Genomic DNA, 20,868 nt, shown 5'->3' with positions numbered 1-20,868 from the left:
CATTCTAAAAAGCTTACATTAGAGTTTTAGAAATGGAGCTATTGTTTAAATCAGTTGAATGGTATTTTTCTAGCTAACTAGCTAACACAGTCCTAATTTCAAATGCCTCTACAGTCCATAAAATAACATAGATGAGACTAAGTCTTAATATATGATTGCATACATTGTATGAGTAGAGCAAAATGAAGCAGGCTCTTTCTGTACCTGTGAAAGTCAATCTGTGTTAAATACAAATTGATGATTACAACGTTGGAATACAAACCTAGTGTCCTCAAATGTAATAATTTTTAAATTGAAGCTATGAACTTTTGTATAACCCTGAGGGTCTCCTTCCATTTCCATGCAATTTCCCTTCTCTCTCCCTTTCCCTCCCACCTCTCATCCCTGTTTAATGTTAATGAAGTGAGGGGAAAGGGAAAAATAATACAAGGGGGAGAAATGAATGACAGTAGAGGGGGTAGAGAGAGAAGAGGGGAGGGGAGGGGAGGGGAGGGGGGATAGTAGAGGATAGGAAAGGCAGCAGAACACAACAGACACTAGTATGGCAATATGTAAATCAATGGATGTGTAACTGATGTGATTCTGCAATCTGTATATGGGGTAAAAATGGGAGTTTATAACCCACTTGAATCAAAGTGTGAAATATGATATATCAAGAACTATGTAATGTTTTGAACAACCAACAATAAAAAATTTAAAAAATATATTAAAAAAATAAATTGAAGCTATGAATTTTTAAATGTTGCTAACGAATTTTCTAATTTAAAAAAAAACAGTGTATACTCAAAACATTGGCTGAGTTGTTTGGCTGCTAATTTGTGATCTCTGGTGAAAAATATACTATTGTGACATGGATCAAGGTGTATCTTAGCATTTGCATCTTTAAAAATACATGTCGTTTTTATGACATAGAAATCTGTAGAGGGCTGGGGTTGTAGCTCAGTGGTAGAGCACTTGCCTAGCATGTGTGAGGCACTGGGTTTGATCCTCAGCACCACATAAAAACAAACAAATAAAGGTTAAAAAATGTTTAAAAAGAAATCTTTAGAAATGGTTTTATATCCTTAAACAGTTATAACCTATCAGAAATAACTGAAAATGTGGCATTTCCATGAAATGAAGCTATTTGTGTTTGCCAGAAAACACATTAAAATATTTTGTAATAGTCAACTTTGTGAACTAGAAACAGCTGTTCTTGGAGATGTGTTTGTTAAATCTGTTTAAAAATTTTTTTTCTACTTTGCTTGAGTATGAAAGTTGGCATCGAGTAAAAAAGTTAAAATTATATTGTATGGTTTTCCCTGCTTTTTCAGAAATTAAGATAAGCTAAAGAACCATCCATGTCTCTAAATATAAATTTCTTGTAACATTTGTAAAAAAAACAAATTTCTTGGAAAATTACTAATTTCTGAATATCCCACCCTTTTCTGAGAAAATTACAGGATAATCTGTTATGTAATTGCCGTGGGTAATAACTACTTTCTGTTACAAGTAAATTGCAGTATTAAAAGAAATTTATAAGACAGCCAACTGATTCATATTAGTATATAAACTAAAAGATTCTGATTAACCACAGGTTTAAATATAACACTTTATAATACCCAATGAGTTATTTTAAAATTCTGTTATCTTGCTCTATAAGAAGTGTTTGTTGGTACTCTAACATTTCAGGCGTTGGATTATCTGCTTTACTAAGGAATTTTTTAATCTTTCTGATTTTTTTTTTTTTTTTTGGTACTGGGGATTGAACTCAGGGGACTTAACCGCTGAGCCTCATCCCCAACCCTTTTTTATTTTATTTTATTATTTTATTTATAGACAGGGTCTCACTCATTTGCTTAGCAACTCATGAAGTTGCTGAGGCTGGCTTTGAACTCGAGATTCCCCTGCCTTAGCTGCACCCAGCATCTTTCTGATTCTTAAGTTTGGCCCACCTATCTACTGAAGTTATTTGTATCAAGTAACTATGGGCTTAGTTATGTATCCTGGGACAGGTATATTATGTTGAGTTAAGGGCTATCCCTGGAAAGCAAGCTTTCAGGAGAAAATATTTGATGCTTGTTCATTCCACTCTATGTTTGGGAAGTGTATAATTAAGTTAATGTCATTTTCCCTTTGCTCACACACAGACACAGATACACACCTTTCAGGCTGTTGATGTTGCTTCTGTGACTAATTTTTTAATATTCTTCCATGATGCCCTTGATGATCAATTTGGCCCAATTCACATGTGCATATGGAAAGAAAGCCACACAGAGAGATCTCCTTCAGTGAAGTGGGTGGCTCTTCATAGCACCAACACACATCCTGCTGCATACCAATAGATTCTTCAGACATGTGCTGAGCACTCTCTGTGTGCCGTGTACCCTGCAAGGTTCTTGGGACCCTAGAACAATCCCTGCCTTCAGAGAGCTTTGTCCCTGGTGGACAGACATGAGCATTTCAATACAGTGGAATGAGTGTTCTCATAGAGGAATGTTTGAGATATAGGGGCCTTAATCATTAAATAGTTTTTTAGTACCTTAGTGTTAGTGTTCTAGAAGCTCCAGGATACATCAAGAAAACAAGAAAGTCAAAGATATTCTGCTCCAGACATTTGCAGAAATCACGAAAAGGCTTATACCAGGGTTCTGATGTGAAGTCTCTATTTATGTGTTAAGTAGTAGTTTTAGTGAATAAATTGGCTTCCATACACAAGCAATAAATTATCTAAAATATGAAATTGAAGAAAATTTTTACTTACAATAGGTTCAGAAAGAAAAATGCTTGGGAATAAATTTAACAAAAAGTCAATGGCTGATCCAAATATGCTGCCAGGATTTAAAGCCTCCTTAGCAGAGAATTAGCGTGAGTGGAATTCAAACACTTCCATTTCTGTTCTGAAGTTCCATTTTATGGTATCAATACAGAAGTTGAAGTTGCAACTTTCAGTTTTTGTTCTTTTTTAAAGACCACATCTATGTAGCAACAAGAGGCATCATTATCCATCACAGGCTGCCTGCTAGGAAAAGAAGTGGAAGGCACTCCAAGTCACCTCCATGCTAATAAATTGTTATTGATAAATACTGGCAGGATCACTATGAACAGAAGCATCTTCAAAACCTGAAAGTGAAGAGCACCCTATGTCCCCTACCTGAATTTGTCACAGCCTAGAACTGGGGCACACTGAGAGCCCCAACCTGCTGTCCTCTGGATTCACTAATGTTTACAGTGATAGCCTCTCAGGACAGTCAGGGCAGTGACTTTCATCACTTTACAAAGTGAAATAAACAAATGACTGCTGTGCACATCTTCTTCATACATTTGCAACCCTTGCCTGAGAGATGGCCCAAGTTCTATTTTAGGTTTCTCACTACCTAAACCCACTGAGCTCCTTGACATGTGCGTGGAGGTGGGAGGCGCTCTGCATGTGAAGAACTAAAAGCTGATAGGTTAGAGTCACATCAACAGAATTTCTGGGCCTCATGCAAATTCCAACCTCCACCCCAACTCTTCTCATTCCTCTATTGTGACTTTAGTCCTTCCACTTGTTTTAACCTGGCTGTGTTTCCTGACCCCAGTTTTGTTCTGACCCTCATGTGAATGCTCTTCATGGCTTTGGTCATGTTAGGTTCTTTGCTTTTAGTCACTGGTACACCCTTTGAAGTTCTTAAGGAGGTATCTGGATTTAAGTCTGGCTCACTTCCTGTCAAAAATAAGCCAGGATCTTTGAAGGTAGAGATCTATTAAATAAGGGTTAAAATATTGTTAAAAATCCAAATAATTGCAGTTTCAAAAGGACAAATATGTTTTAACAGGAATGACACTTATGGACATGTATGTACATCAGCATGCTTTTAGTTATTTGTACATTTTAAATTATTGTAACTTAACTTTGAAGTTACCCATATAGCTAGGCACCTGCATTGTTCATCCACAATGTCCATTGAATTTGTTACCTTAACTCTTGGGAGGTCCTGTTTGCCTCCTCTGGTCTTCCCCTCACATTCCTGTGGCAGGCCACCAAAGAAGGAACCAGACAGCTGTGGTGAAAGAACAGTCCCAGATCTCTCTGTGCATCCTGTGAACCTTGCCAACCACACAGAAAGGAGAGGAGAAGCTGTGGGCAAGGCAGCCAGTTTTGTGCAGCAATTCTCTGCTCTTCTAAGCCCATGTTGTAGCCAAAATACTTTGCTTTATTCCTATTTTACATTTACCTAGAGTGACAGATACTTAGAATTGAAATGACTGAATAAAAATGTGTTCTTCCAAATATATCCCTAGTTATAAGTTTAAATGAACAACAGTTTAAAGAAAATTATTGAGAATTTACAAGCTGAATACTAGACCTCAAAGATGAATACAGCAAGGTTCCTATCAAGCATGAAGGGCCATAGACATATTTAAAAATGTTGATAATAATGCACAGTGTATACAAAAATAGATGTATCTCAAAATACAAAAACAGAAAGAAGAAATTAATTTTCTCTGGTGGTTTCACTTGAAGGAACCACAGATGGCGACCATGAGATACTTTAAAGGAAGATTGAATGCTCTGAGTAGACAAGAGACAAATTGCAGGTGAAGGCATATAATTGCAAAGACATGATATCATTTACAGACTATATTGATTTTCTATTGCTTCTGTAACAAATCACAACAAATTGAGTATCTTATAACCAATTTTATCATCTCATGACTTTGTAGGTCAGATGTCCAACATTGGACAGATGTCTACCATTGATGTGTGGCCAGAGCTGCATTCTTTAATGGAGGTCCTAGGGGTACTTCCAGTTCTTTACCTTTTCAGCCTCCAGAGACCACTTATATTTCTTGGCTTATGATGACTTTCATCCACATTCAAAGCCAACAATGGTGGGTCAAGGACTTCCTTCATCTCAAGTCTTTCCTCCTTCATTTTCATTTCTCAAACCCAACCAAGAAAAATTTTTTGCTTCTAATGACTTATTTAATTAGATTGGACCCTTCCAGATAGTCCATAATATCTCACTTCTCAAGATCCACACTCTTAATCACATCTGCAGAAACCTCTTTGCCCTATAAAGTAACACATCCACAGGTTTCAGGGATTAGGCATGGACATATTTGCGTTAGCATTAATCTACCCTCCATAGGATCTGCAGTTGGTATTACAGAGCTGAAATGGTCATGGGAGACTGGGGAGGGTGGGACAGCTGCTGGATAAGGAAGACCTTTTGTAGACCATGTAAGGAATCTAGGCTCCATCTTGAAGGGATGGGATCTTTGAAGAGTTTTAAGCAAGATGAGAATTGGGTTTGGATAGAGTAGTCTGCTGGTAGCACATAGGACAGACTCAAGAAGGATAAGACCTAAAGCCCAGGAAGTTGACTACTGCCAAAGTCTCAACAAGAAATGATAAGGATATGTGCACGGCACATTATGGATTATTCATTCTATGAAACTATCTGACAATATGTAATTCAACAGAATCTATAGATGAAATGCCCTGTAATACAAATTTCCCTCTAACAAATGTTCACCGGCGCTGGGCCTAGAAGGCATTTCGTGTCTTACATGGTCTCTGCCCAAATAAAGTCCTATAGGGCTTGTTCTATGACATTTATCCTACAAACCCTTCTGTTTGGGAATCATCAGGATGTAGGTGGTAGTTTAAACTGTGAGACTAAGTAAGGGATCCTAGGGAAAGTAAGTTATTTAAAAAGAGAAACGGAATGAGGGCCAAATCCTTGAGAACACAACCTTTAAAGGGAGGGTCAGGAAAGAAAATAAGAATAAGGAAAGACTGGTAATGTATGTCAGAAACCAGAGGAGGGGGGCTTCCAGAAATAATTAAATGTAGTAAGTCAATAGAAATATATATCACAAAATGTTTAAGTAAGATAAGGCCAGAGAAATATTATTTGAATTTAATAATTAAAAGGTACAGGACCTCCATTTGCAACCAATATGGAATAATAGAAACCATATTTACCTCCTACCTTAACTAAAAAAATGGATCAAATTATATTAAATATTCCTTTTCAGAATTTTAACCACAGACCACACAGCACAATGATGCCTGGAGAGGAGGGAAATAAGGAAGGGAAACCCATAATTGCCTATCTTACTTCCCAGATTTTCTGGGTTATAGTATACAGAGGGAAACAGAGGCAGGTGGTCTTGTTGATGATTTCAGAAGACAGAGTTTAGAGTTCAGACAGGCCAAGTTGACTAAATGACACAGTTAAGAAGAAAGAGCTCCATAAATAGCTCCAGATATTTATAGAGGACTTCCTGAATATTGATCAAGGCATGCATGTAGGGATACTGCTCAGGCTGGGGGAAGAACTTCCAGAAAGTGGAACTCACGCAGGGCCAGCAATAGGTCATGTTCCTACCAACCCAAATAGAAACCTCCTAGCATGTGGGGGAATTCAGTAAGAGTGTGCATTCAGCAGGAGGACCAAAGTATTGCTACACATAAGATTGTTCTGGACCTCTTAAACAAATGTTTAAAGCAAACCTTGAAAGGATCCAACTGTTACCAAGTTACCTGTGTGAGAACTGACTGAAAAGGAGACAGAAAAGGGGTAATTAGATGGGAGCATAATTTCCAGGGTATATTTTATTTTGCTTATTATTCTTTTTTCCAGTACTTGGGATTGACCTCAGGGCCTTGCACATGCTAAGCAAACTACCATAGAACTACATCTTAGCTCTTATTTTTATTTTGAGACGGAAGCTCATTAAGTTCCCCACATTGGCCTAAAATGTGATCCTCCTGCCTCAGCCTTCCAGGTATCTGGGATTACAGATGTGTACCACCACCACTGGCTCATGTTTTTTAAATGAGAAAGATGAGCAAATTTGGTCTGGGGTTGTGGCTTAGCGGTAGAGCACTCATCTAGCACATGCAAGGTCCTGGGTTCGATCCTCAGCACCACATAAAAATAAATAAATAAATAAAGGTATTATGTCCAACTATACCTAAAAAATAAATATAAAAAAAGATATGAGCAAATTTATAGGTTGAGGATAATAATAAAATAGCTGATAATGACTAATCCCGTATTTGTGTACTAAGATATAATATACCTACTATACATATATTTATTTGTTCACTATTGTCTTATGAAATAGGAACTATTTTTATCTCCTTTACAACTGAATAAACTGAGGCATGGACTGGTTAAATATTATTCAATATTATGTAGTTAAAAAGTAGCAGAGCTAGAATTCAAACCAAAGTCCACTTGTCATGAACTTGACTACTCTGAGCCAGCAAAAAGGGAAAAGTAGAGATTATAGAGGAGAGAAACTATAATGGATGATTTGCCATCTTAGAAAGGGGTAGGAGAGTATGTGAGAGCAAGTGGATGGGTTGGCCATAATCAAGAAAAAAGAAATACTTAATTTTTGAGATGTGGGGAAAGAAGTTACTGGAAGGTGGTGCTATTAAATAGGTCCGTTGATATTGGGGATGAGTTCAGGTGGCCCAGGTTTTTCGGGGGAATGAGAAAACAAAATTTGATATACAACTAAAGAAAATCTCAAAGGAGTCGTGAGAGCCCAGTTGTGTTTGGAAGCCATTTCAAATGGCTGTGTTGTTTATTTCTAGCAGTAAAAGGAAGGAGGTGAAGAGTGAGAGGGAAATGAAGGTAGTAAGGATTTGTGCTTTCAAGGTTGTTATATCTATGAGATCAAACCAGTAGATAATGTCAAAGAGGCCAGAAGAGACAGGCTAACAACCACAGCCACCTTTGAAAGGGCTAGCTCCCCTGCCCAGGCCAACATGAACACCTAATTATTTCCTCATATGACCCCCTTGTAGATAAGCTCACTTGTTAAAAAAGCTCTTACTGAGCTGTTCCTTTCCTTGGAATGTCCTAGAATTTCCATTTTTGAAATTTTTTCCATATTATTCCATGTCATCCATGAATCATGAACTCTTGTTAAACTTTCAGCTCTAGTGTAAATGTTTCCTTCGAGTCACAGTTACCAAAAAGGCAGTTCAGTAACACAAGCATCTATTGTGAAACCGTATTTATGAACTTTTGACTTTATATCTAACCTTTTGTTGTGTATACTCTTTGACCATTTAGATTGGCCTTTATGCTGTATTCCTTAGATTCTGCATTTTTAAAACATGACAAATTTGGTTGCCTAACTTGTATCATGCAGTATGAACATACAACCATTTTTTTCCATGTCTACACTGTGTATGAGTGAAGCATTTCCATATTAGCACCAAATCTGGAGTTTCTAACCAGGGGCAGACCTGCTTTCAGACAGTTGGCAACTTGACAAAAAAAAAAAAGTTATTCTGAAGAACCAGATTATGATTTTTTTATATTTTTTAAGGAGGAAAATTCACTCTTCATAGTTTGGTTTTTACCATTTTCTCTTTAAAATGTTTGTGTTTATTAGAGGATGCCCAAATAACAGCTTATTAGTCTTATTTCTAAACATCTGTGACATTTCTGATTTGGGCAGAAATTGCAAAAACAAATAAGATGTTTTGCCCCATCAGCTTTCTTGGCCTTTGAGACATCAAAGACCATTGGAATGATGGGGACACCAAACAGAAAAGGAAACGTGTAGATATTCTGCTTTGTTATGGTCATAAAACATGCTAACATGCCTTGATGGCCCACCTGCCATTACATTTCAGACCTTTAATTTAAAGCTGGGACCCCATTTATAGGAAATAAAGCTGAGCAGTCCCTAAGTCAGAGCTATAATCTAGTTGTATCTGTCATTTGTATCAGATTCCAGTACCTTCCCGCCCCAAATTCTGCTCTATTCCCTATTGTGTAAAGCAATCATTTTCAAGCATATTTTAATAAACATTATTGACAGCAATACCTATTGTGTTACCAAACTATTAGGAAATAGAAACAAACAAAAATAAAAACATGAAAGCAATACATACTTACCACCCAGAAAGCACCATTTTAACACCTTAGCTCTTATCCTCTGGATCTCTGTATGTTCACATACTCATATGTAGAAGATCATACTGTATACACAGTACTTGCTTTCTGGCCCAGATGTGTCAGCTTCACTTTGTATCTTCCCTGTGTCAGACCTAGATTCAGTCATTTCTCTGACACTTGCTGGTTTCTTTTAATGGAGGTATAAAAGACCACAATCATATTAAAGACCACAGTGGGGATGTTAGGGACTGTTCATTGTTGCTAATGTGGCATTGTTTTTAGGCCATTTTAATGAACAAAGCTAAGCTGGTTTGGTTTGGTTTTGGATTATGAGTTCATACTAGTATTTGCAGTTCAGTTTTAACTTTACAGTGTTTTCACTAATTTCTTTGATTTTACAATTGTATATCTTTTACACTGAAAATCTTAATTTCTAACAATTTACATTTAAAAGTTTGTTTTTCTGAGTTAGAATGTCCATACCACAAAATTCACTCTTGTTTTCAATGGTCTTTAATATATACAATCATGAAATCACCATGTTCTAATTTTAGAATATTTCCATTATGCAAAAATAAATCTGCCAAGAGAGGTGGCATGTGCCACCTTAATCCCAGCAGCTTGGCAGGCTGGGATGATTGTGAGTTCAAAGCCAGCCTCAGCAAAAGCAAGGTGCTAAGCAACTCAGTGAGACCCTGTCTCTAAATAAAATATAGAATAGGGCTGGGGATATGGCTCAGTGGTCAAGTGCCCCTGACTTCAATCCCTGGTAACCTCCTAAATTTAAATAAATAAATATATCCTACACCCATTAAGTCACTCCATTCTCCATAGCCACTATGTCTATGGGCAGCCATTAAATCTACTTCTGTCTCTATAGATTTGCTTATTCTGTATAAGCATTTGTACATAGATACTGTACAATAGGCTTTGTACTATATGTGGCCTTTTGTGAATGACCTCTTTTCATTAACATATAATGATTTCAAGGTTCAGTCACGTTGTAGCAGGTATCAAGACTCCATTCTCTTTTATGGCAGAATAATGTTCTTTTGTGTGGATATACAACGTTTCATTTGTCCCTTCATAAATTGATGGGCTTTTAGCTTGTTTCCTTTTTTATTATTTTAAGTGATTCCAAGTTTTTGTGTAAGCATGTACTTGAAATTTGCTTGGATACACTCTTTTTCATGTAGATTTGACGTATTATCTGATGTGACTTACTTTCAGCCTAAAGAACTTGCTTTAATATTTCTTACAAGGCAAATCTGTCAGCAATGATTCTCTCCACTGTGGTTTGTCCTAGAATGTCTTTATTTCTTCTTTACTTTTGAGAATACTTTTGATGTATAGATTCTTGATTGACAATTTTTGTTTTTATCTTTCATTCTGAGTATGTCATCCATCTGCTTCCCACCCTCCATTGTTTTGGACAAAAAGTTACCTATTATTCTTAAACTGATTTCCTTGTAAATAATGGACTGTTTTTGTTTTGTTTTGTTTTGTTTTAGTTCCTGTTTTTTTGTTTTGTTTTTTGGGGGTGTTGTTTCCTGTTCATTTTTGTTTTTCTTGATTTCAAGATTTTAATCTTTACTTTCAATAGTATCACTGTGATGGGTCTGGGTGTAAATATCTTCTTTTTTATCCTATTCAGATATTCATTGAGTTATATCCCTATTTGGAACTCGTTGAGTTCTTAGATATATAGATTAATGTTTTTCATCACTTGAAAAGTTTTTCATCATTTGAAAAGTTTTTATTCAAGTATCTTCTGTCCTCTTTCTCAACAGTTCTTCCATTCTACATAACCGGTGGACCTTATGGTGTCCTTGACTTCTGGAAGGATCTGCTCATGGGTTTTCATGTTTTTTCTTTTTTTTTTCAAATGATATAACCTCTACTGATCTGTCTTCAAGTTCACTAATTCTTTTGCCTGCTCAAATCTATTGTTGAGTTCCTCCAGTGAAATTTTCAATTATTATAATTTTCAATTGATGAATTTCAATTTAAACATTTTAAAAATTCCTGTTTATTGATGTTCTCTATTTGATAAATTGTCATCATACTGCTTTCATTCTTCAAACATGATTTATAATAAGTTCTTTGAAATCTCTGTTAAATCTGACATCCATATCCTCCCAAGGCAATTTCTGTTTCTTTATATTTTTTTCTGTGTAGGAGATCATACTTTGTTTCTTTGCATGCCTTATAAATTTTTATTAAAAATTGTAAATTGTTTACAATATATTGTAACAACTCTGGATTCTGATCCTCCTAGGTTTGTTGTATTGACATTTTGCTTTTGTTATTGTTCATATGTTCACTTGTTCAGTCATTTGGCCAAACTAATTCTGTAAATTGTGTTTCTTCCCTAGTATGCAGTCTCTGATATTCCTGCTCAAATGTTTTTTCCTTATTATTTTTAAGCTTGACTTTCTGGGAGCTGCTGCTGGATTACTATAGCCTAGTGGCTAGGTACTGATTGGTCAGGGGTTGTGCTTAAGTTCCCTGAGCCTGTAAGGTTTTCATCCTTTTCCATGTGGCTTGGGGACCACCCTGAAAGTTCAGGGAGTGTACCTATCTGCCTCACTTTAACACAGGGACTGGTAGAGTAGAAAACCTTCTCTGGTCATGCCTCTGGCTTTTCCATAGCTTCTTGGTTCACCATTATTGAGTAAATTTTAGTGGGGCTTTTTTGACCATCTCTCTCCTTGAGTTCTCTGTTATATTTCTGCTGGTCCGCCTTTACTGACATCACAAAGATATTAGCTTCCTCTTTTACCTCTTGTTATATTTATTATTTTTGATAATGCTCTGGTCCATGGATATTGTAAACTATGTTCCTAATAAAACCAAAGGTAGGGCTGCAGAGCTGTTAATATTCACAACGTGCCCAGCCTCCAGCCTTCTCCGTTACTGAGCAGGAACTTTCTTGTTTGCCCTGCCAAGAATTCTTCCTGTAGAACAGGACATTTGGGAGTGGGAATAGGTACTACCAAGCAGCTGCAGCTGCCCACCTGGTAAAACTTTTCCAGCATACTAAACCAAGAGCAGGTGGATGAGTGCTACTGTTTTCTAGGGCTATCCTGCCCACCTAGAGTAGATCTTGAGCAATAGAAAACTATCAAACCTGCCTGAAACAGTTCTTGGGCAACATGGAGCTCTAGGGGTAATGGATGCAGTTCATGATTCAAATGCCACAGTCTCTCACTGAATAAATGCTTCTCCATTTCTTGCAAACCCTTAGGTCAAATTTCAGAGGTTTTAAATTGTTGTCTTAGCTTATTTTGATGAGTTCAATCAATATGCCTTTGAGGGAGGGATTCTTTGAGTTCTTTACACCACCATTCTAGCACTCCTGATCTCTGGAAGTGGTTTATAATTTATAATTTTACTTATTTGCTTTAACTTACAATATAAAGAAAATAATTGCAAAAAAATAAAGGCACAAAGAATCAAATAGTTATTAACAATAAAACTACTGAATGTAGGTGAAGTATTCTGTCATTTCTTCTCTCTTCAAACTGATTTACCTAATGGTGGGGCCTATGTCATATTCATTTCTGTTTCTCTTATGCAAGGGAACAGTAGATAGGAGGTAATGGTTTTTGCATCTTAAGAACAAACTAAAGACTGTATGTATTTTAAAACATATAAATCCATAGTTAACTTACCCACTGGTTAGATGCTGGCCAGCTGGCTAGTTATAAGGCTGGCCCCTACTTCATAGTACATACACATATATATATTAACATACACTTGTATGCTTACCTTTGCCTAAACTTCCCCAGAAATCTTTCACCATAGGCAAATTATTAATAGTATTTATGTACTTTTTACTTACAAGACTTTGAAGGCACAACTTCCTTTCAGAAACCAGTGAAAATGTCTGAGTCCTGAAATAAGTTATACAATGCCTCAAAAATACAGGGAAAAAAATGTAGAACCAAAATAAATGTGCTTAATTAAATGTCTATAAAATGTGACACTGTCAGTTTACCAAAGTAACTCAGTTAAAATGTATGTATAAATTATGATTTAAGGTGGCATTTGAATGTATTTTAAACCTTTAAAAGGTCTTTAAGATCCTGTTCACCCTTTTTCATCCATGGATTTAAAAAAATGAGGACTGTGGGAGTGGAACCCAGGCCCTCATGAAAGATCTCTAACATTTTCACAAAGAAGCGATAGTTCCAGTGTATTTAACATTTTCAACCCTGATTTGGATAGAGAGACCAGTTGCCTCACTGTGTAGACTCTTTGTGTTTTGTCAGTTACTTTTATTCACTTGCTAATGACTGTAAACAATTTATTGAGCACCTGGAATATGAAGAACAAGGTGTCCAAAACCCCTTCCTCTAGGGACTTATAACCATGTGTTAATTGCAAAAATAAAGGCACAAAGAATCAAACAGTTATTAAAAATAAAAAATTAAATTCATTATTAAAGAATGTAGGTGTTATATTTTATAAAGTACAGAGTTTGGGCTGAAGGAGATTTGGAAGTGAGAAAAGGCCTTTTCATAAATTGATATTTAGCCTGAGGCATGAATAAAAAGTTGAAATGAAATAGGAGAAAAGTGAAGAATGGCTAATTCAGAGACATTAGAAAAGGAAAGAGATCTATGCATCATCTGTGGGGGGAAAAAAAGGCAGCCAGTGTGGCAGAAGCACTGTGAGCTTGAAGAGGATGCTGTGGAAGGAGAGGCAGAGAGGAAGGCAGGGTCATGCAGGGCCTCAGGATCTTGAATATCATGAATCTTGAATTTTATTCCACTTAAAGTTTTGAGCACCCAGCAAAACAGACCTTGTTTGATTTTTAAAAAGATCTCTGTGGAAAGTAGATGGGTGGGGTTCCTGAGTGGAAGAAGGCACAGGGGGAGTTAGGGAGGCAGTTAAATTTCATACTAGTCTAGTTGAGAGATGATGTGTCTTGGACTGGTGGATTTAGAGAAAGGGAGGAAGTGGATGGATTCAAGCAATATTGAAAACACAAATCTTTTCTTTTTAATTTTTAGTTGTTGAGAGACCTTTATTTTATTTATTTATATGTGGTGCTGAGAATCAAACCCAGTGCCTCACACATGCCAGGCAAGTGCACTACTGCTGAGCCCCAGCCCCAGCCCCTAGTTCTGCTTTTTGATACTATGTCAGTAACAGTTTAAAGTGAAACCTAATTCAAAATACTCATTGTGTTGTGGTTTTAATAAGGTAAAACTTTGGTGTTTAATTTTTATGATGTTATTAACTAATTATCATGCTATTCAGAGAGCAAGTCAATTTTTTTTTACCAGAAATAAAAGAAGGAATAAACTAACACCTCTGTATATATTGTATAGTTTCCTTTCTGCTTTGACACTAGAGGCAGAAGCATTCATCAGGTTAGGATGGCGATGTTGGGTTTTTTGACCTAGAAAAACCTGGTTTAAATCCTGCCTCTGTCTCAATTAGCATTTTACCTGTAACTTTGGACAAATTATTTAACTCTTCAAAACTTTAGTTTCAAATGGAGATAATAATCCCTATCTCATAAAATATTTTCGAGAATGAATAATTTATTCATAATAGGTACTTAATCATTGCTTCACTCAATTTACAAATGATCATCCTAGTAATCTATAATATTCAGGTTGTTTACTAATCCTAGAAATATACTTCTAGAGCTAAAGAATTTCATTCAGTTATTTCACTTTCCAGATGAAGAAGTCATAGCCTGGAGAGTCAAAAAGATTTGTCCAAGAATAAAGAGACTAGAGGCAGAATAGAACTATTTTCTCTAAATACCTTATATCTTTAGAGTAAGCTATATTGCCTCATGTGTACCCTCTCAGATGTTTAACTGAAAGATTTTGTAAGATATTCATATGTCACTTTATTTCCTGCTTAAACATGAGGGGGGTGATGGCTAATGGTGACCTTATGTTCTCTTTGCTAGTTACATGCCATGGGAAAAATTCCTGGAACCAGAATGGCAGAATTAAAAGCCAAGTACACCTTGCTGCATGACACCGTGATGAGGTAAGCTCTTTACCAATGTGGAGGTGTCTTTTATCATATCTATATTTCTTACCTGTAACAGGACTTATCTTTGTGTTCAAAGATAGTATCCCTAAAGCTGGACCCTGAGACACGGATTGAGTTCAAGTAGTTTGAGAAATGACTCAAAAAAGAATCATGGGAGAGTGGGGAAGTGAGACTGGGAAAGGAGTTTAGTTGGGGTGGGTCATTCTGTGGGTTTTACACTGTGGGCAACTGGGGTGTAATCTCACAGAGGACTTTCTGAGTGACTATGAAGAATGCACCTCAGAATCTGCCACTGAGGGATAACAAAACTGGAATATTTACCACCAGTTTTTCTATCTCTCATTGATTAAGGATTGTTCCCAGTGATATTTGCTCCTGGAACTTCTAGCTTTCCCTTGGAGAAGTCAAGCAAGCTTCTATAGCTGGAGATAGAGGTACCCAAGTGATTTCTGGTGATACTGAAGCTTGGGACAAGGGGATTTTGGTGGCATGCTGACAGCATGTGCTGCAGAACACTCCTGTGGGACTCCTGCCCACCTCTCCTCACCACTCAGCGATATAGATTCTATGATGGCCCCAGCCTACATCTGCCAAGATGCCTGTCTTTACTTCTCACCTCTTCCTCCTATGCTAGGCTACTCGCCTTAGTCAAGACCAGGTCAGCAGCAGGCCAGAAGCTTCCATAGAATGATGATTCAGTAGCTTTTCCATGTACCTGCTATTAGGCACTGGGAATCAAGGGCGTAGGGGAGTAGAGAAACAAGGAGAGGAACAAATCTGCTGCTGTTTCTTAACACTCATAAGCCACCTCCTTCCTTTCCTCTCCTCCTGCCTCAGAGCCTTGTATGATAAATTCATCAAAAGCACCATCCCCCCAGTCCCCAGCCATCCTCTTCTGACAATCCCCAACCAATGCCCCTAGTTCTTAACATGCCCAGGTCTTATGTCTGTAGGGTACTTTGAGGGTGGAAGCATGAGGGAAGAGTGAATGGCTGGGAGAAGAGCAGGCCCGCATCCCTGTGCAAACTTCACTTGCACCCCACTCCATACTAACTCAGCTCTATTCAGGAAGCCCCCAGCCTTGGCTCCTCTCCCCAGTACCTCATGGAGAATCCATTCCCCCAGAGTTGGCACTGCCTGCCAGTAAGTTGTTCTCAAGACTCGGGAATTTGGAGGCTGTAGGTAAAAAATCTGGAGACATCTTCTTCAACGTACCTCAACTACTTTACTGGTAGAAGACTCTGCAGATGTCAGGGCATCCCTCCTTGTATCTTTTTGAAGATACAAGGATATTGCAGAGTTTTTTGTGCTCTGGATAGCTCTTATTTGGAGCCAGAGGAGTTTGCAGGGTTTAATGATTTGACTTCCCCAAATGGCCGCTGCCCCCAAACTCAGATCCCTGGGCCCTAGTGACAAATATCAATGTAGGAGCAAGGCTGTGGTGTTATTTCTTCCTGCTTCCAGGTCATGTTACAAAATAGTTACTTCCCTTCTGCTACCCACATTTTACCTCCTCTTGACCCGTAAGTTTCCTCTCTCTCCATTGTAAACACCAACCACTCTATCCTATGCCCACTGCTTGAAGGGTCTTTAAAGGCATGAAGACAATACACTCTCTGCTTTTGTGCTAGGGTTGCAGCAGGCAGGTATAGACTGGAGGTACCAAATTGAAACTGATTGAGTTTTCCATAAACACCACATTATAAAAGTTGTTAAATTCTCTCCTACAGACACAAAAATATATTTCTGCTGAAATATATTCAAGAATTTATGGATGAATTGTCATTTCCATTCTGACTAGAACCCAAACACCACATTGTCCTCCTCTACTCTTTGGGCAAACATACACTGTGGCCAAATCCAATACTTTATAGTCTAGTAATTGAAGTCTGTCTTATTAAGAGCAGATAACTTTAGATTCACTGAGTATATGAGCATGCAAGAAAATTGAATTATAAGAGAATAACCCCAGTAACTATGTAGTAGAGTGCTTTCCTTGTATGTGTGAGTCCTTGGTTTGATCCCCAGAACCAAAAAAAAAGTCTAAATTTCATTAGTGGAATTTATATATGTGTTTTCACCATAGCTGTAGTGAGTTATTATTTAGCACCCAACACAGTACCTGGAACATATTCTGCTAATAGCAATTTTTTTTTTTTGGATGCCATTAGGCACTTGACATATTAAAGCTTGGGAAATGGGTGGAGCTGATAGCTTGAGCTGAGACAGCCTTGATCAAATTATGGGGCACTCTGCAAATGAGCTAAAACCTGAAGATGGTGGAGAACACACACCCAAAGAGAACACTGACTCTAAAACAGAAAATGGTCAGGCCTTGCCCCTGAATAGATTTGGGTAGCTAATGTGAGGGTTTCTCAGAAAGATAAGTCATGTTTGATGATAAAACTGGTGAGTTCTAGAAGGTTCTGTGGATTTGACCAAGTACAATTTCTATATCCATCCAGATCTGCCTCTGTGTCCACCCTTTCCAAATTGAGCCGAGGGCATAGAATATAATTGGAGTAATAGGAATCTCCTTTTCTGTGGTGTTCAAGTATGGTTTTGGACAGGCTTCAGGGTTAAGATTTTAAAAATCCATAATTTTTGTCCATAACTTTACAGGGGAATTTTTCTTCCTACTTTCCTTGTAAAGTGCCATTACAAGTTTGTTTCTTCCTAAGAGGGCAAAGATCTTCCTATAATCAAGTCAGGAGAACTCAAGAAAGCCAGATTGCTGGGGCAGTTCAAGGGACTGCCCTCATTTCCCCCCTTCCTTGGAAGTCTTGGCATTCTTCAAAGTCAGAGGAAATGTGCATAATCCCATTGAATTTAGTCTTTTCTCTGTCAATCTCCCATTGTCTGGATCTAGACCCCAGTGGTAGGACTTGTCAGCAGGCATTCCAGTTACCAATTCCCTCTGCTGCATGGTGAGCAACTTGAGGTCAGCAGCTGAGCCTTATTCACCTGAGCATGGAGTGTAGTATTTGGCCCCCAAATAATACTGAGGTGAACTGAACCCAAGAATGGGAGCAGCTCCATGCCTCCCACAGGAGCAACCAAGGGTATGGAGGGCATACCTTTCTCATTGTGCAAATCTGTCTTCCTGGAACCCAGCACCCAAGAGTCAGAGGTCCAGCTGCTACAGAATGCCAAAAATTTTACTGAGCAAATACAACAGCAGCAGTTTCACCTGCAGCAAGCTGATAGTTTCCCAGACGCATTCTCCACTGAGGTCTCCAAGATGAGAGAACAGCTGCTCAAGTATCAAAATGAATATAACGCAGTGAAGGAAAGAGAGTACCATAATCAGTACAGACTAAACAGGTAAGTGCTCAGTTCCCTCAAGCGCACTGAAAACAGATAAGAGCAAAGCTGTTTGCACAGAAATAAGAAAAATTAGAAAGTAATTTTAGGTACAAAGAGAAGTACCTATCATATGTTGACAGTTATAAGCTCAGTTCTTTCCTTGCTCCCTTGGAGTGAGCAGTCTCTGAACAAAAGGGGTACACAACTGACATCTAGGAAAAATGACTCAGGTGATGGAGATCCTGTTTTTTGGTTTGTTTTTTTTTTTTAAATGTATGTCAGGAAATCCATAGCTCTGGAAGCTACAGCCAAAAACTACACTCCACAGAACAAGCACTTGGCACGCCCTTCCCTCTCCTTCCCCTGACTGTGACGCCTCATTCTTATCCCCAGAAGTGTGGGTTCCTGGATCACTTTTCCTGTGGGAGCACTTCTCCCCACATGTTCTTTCCAAACAAGCCTGTGTGAGCCCAGGGTCCCACATGGCTCACTCTGTCCTAATACAGCAAGCAACAGGGCCCAAGGATTCAACCTTCATCTCCCCATCTGAAACTGTTCCTTAGGGCCGAGGAAGAACGTTACATCCTTTTGGAAGACATATTTATTTATCCCAATCTAGAGAATGTCATTTTATGAACTAAAAAAGAAATCTGTCACTAGAAGAGCAAATGTTATTTCCAAAATCTCTTAACACTCCTCCTGTGGAGTAGCAAGTGGGTGGAAGAGCTACCATTTAGGTTGAATTTCAAAATTATGGCAGTTCTGGTTTTGAGCCATGGTACACTGTGTGCTGTGCCTGGATACTAGTCAGAAAGCCGAACCATCTCTCCTAGAATTTGTTACCATTTAAGGTGGCAGAGCTAGCTATTTTTAAGAACAGGTAGAATTGCTGTCAGTACAAATAGAATTCAGTCCTGCCTGGAGACCAGCAAATGGCTTGTTAAAACCCTCACAAGCCCTAGATTTTGAGATCTTCTCCTAGGATCTTATTTTTCAACTGATGGATAGATAATGAAGGCCAGTTTAATCAAGAGAATTCTACTCAGAGGGGAAAAAAATCAGTATTTTTTTCTTTCAGTCTAAACTTGTTTTAAAATCACCACTGAGATCTATAAAAAGAAAGCTTAGCTATTTCTGTGCTCTGTAAGCACTCTTTCAGCTGAGAAAATAATGAAATTAAAACAATTGGTGGTTGTTCATTAGTATTGAAAATATGAATGTTTGACATTTCGTGAAAGGGTAAGAAGAACATAAGGCAGTTGATATTTAAATTGTTTAAAATTTCCAAGTATTCCTGCCAAGAAGGAAAGAAAGAACTCTTGCCTTTTAGGTATAGATGGGCAGATTGTTCACTGAACTACTTGAGATAGGGAGGGGATGGTGAATGGTAATTTACAGTGAACAAGAACATCCAAAATGTCCAAAATGCACATTTACAGAAATGCGTAGTGTGGATTCTTTTTAATTTGTGACATATGATGCTTTAGTTTGAGCCAACTCCCTTGCATTTTCAAATATCAGCTCAAGAATTAACAAGCTTTCACACACACACACACACACACACAAATGATACCAAAGGAAATACCAGGCAAGAGTTACAGGCCATGTATTTTCATTGGCTTAACATGCTTAGTGTGACATGATAAGTCACTCAACACCCTCCCCCTGGAAAAAAAGTAGATATTTCCATCCCTAGATTAAAAAAAAAAAAAAAAAACTAAGCCAGTGAGAGAAAACTATTCATCCAAATATACAGATGACATTTGTCAGGCCAGTATAATAAACTCTCATGTTTTTCACTTTCTAAATAATAAAAGCCCAAATAACTAGCACCCCTTCACCCCAGCCCCTTTAGGAACTTCTGAATCATTGGCAGCTACTAAGAACAACATCTTGTTCAGATACTCTTGAAAAAGAATTTATAACTCAATCGATTTTCTACTGTTTTCACGATAAGCCCTTTAATAAATACTGATGGTCAGTATAATTACCTGGTTGGTTCATAATTATGCTACCATAGTCATAGTTTTTGGATTCCTTTCATTAACAACCTCTTGATAAATAGAATACATAGGTTACATAGGAAAGAATATGTAACCTATTTAAATAAGCTAAGTAAATGATAAAGTAACTAGACACAAAATGGATGTAATTTATCTTTCTAAAAACTTCATGTGAAAAGGTTTTTCAATACTCTCTTCAACATTTTCCTCGCCTTGACTTTGGGGGTTTCCCTGATTCCTAGTAATTCCTAAAACGTTAACAGTAAATACATCATGGCTCTCATACTAAATCTGACGTATTTAAAAAAAATTTTTTTTTAGTTGTTGATGGAATTTATTGTCTTTATTTTTATGTAGTGCTGGGGATCAAACCCAGTGCCTCATGCATGCTAGGCGAGCATACTACCACTGAGCCACAACCCCAGCCCCTAAATATGACATATTCTGACAAGTCTCAGCTGGGGAAAGAAGGCCATGGTCAGTCAGTGCTGTTGTCACAGTGTGGACATGGAGAGTGGGGATGCTCAGGCCTCACATGCACGCATACACACAACCAGGGCTGTCCTGATGTGATCCCGACCTTAGTGACTGTTCACTCTCCTGTAGCTGGTTCTCACAGTCCCTGCTGTTGCTCACAG

General features: G+C 37.8%; 2 protein-coding genes across 5 annotated transcripts in view; one reads left to right on the top strand and one right to left on the bottom strand.

Moving 5' to 3' along the window:
• The window catches only part of Ccdc146 (coiled-coil domain containing 146), a 140,191-nt gene that overhangs the window by 76,841 nt on the left and 42,482 nt on the right, over positions 1 to 20,868 (top strand). For 3 of the 4 annotated variants that reach the window (XM_046464099.2, XM_046464100.2, XM_046464097.2), the window contains exons 3-4: positions 14,833 to 14,915; positions 18,036 to 18,245. In XM_046464099.2, coding sequence (XP_046320055.1) covers positions 14,833 to 14,915; positions 18,036 to 18,245 — 293 coding nt within the window. The remainder of the gene's footprint in view (positions 1 to 14,832; positions 14,916 to 18,035; positions 18,246 to 20,868) is intronic. The other variant, XM_046464101.2, reaches the window with a different exon arrangement.
• The window catches only part of Gsap (gamma-secretase activating protein), a 162,926-nt gene continuing 142,829 nt past the window's right edge, over positions 772 to 20,868 (bottom strand). Inside the window, exon 31 of the mRNA XM_058585495.1 lies at positions 772 to 4,068. Coding sequence (XP_058441478.1) covers positions 3,935 to 4,068 — 134 coding nt within the window. The 3' untranslated portion in view covers positions 772 to 3,934. The remainder of the gene's footprint in view (positions 4,069 to 20,868) is intronic.

Source organism: Marmota monax, unplaced genomic scaffold, assembly GCF_021218885.2.
Source record: "Marmota monax isolate L192 unplaced genomic scaffold, Marmota_monax_Labrador192_F-V1.1 WCK01_AAM20220418_F8-fsc00065, whole genome shotgun sequence".
NCBI classification, from domain to species: Eukaryota; Metazoa; Chordata; class Mammalia; order Rodentia; family Sciuridae; genus Marmota; species Marmota monax.
This window is presented reverse-complemented; position numbering and strand designations above follow the sequence as displayed.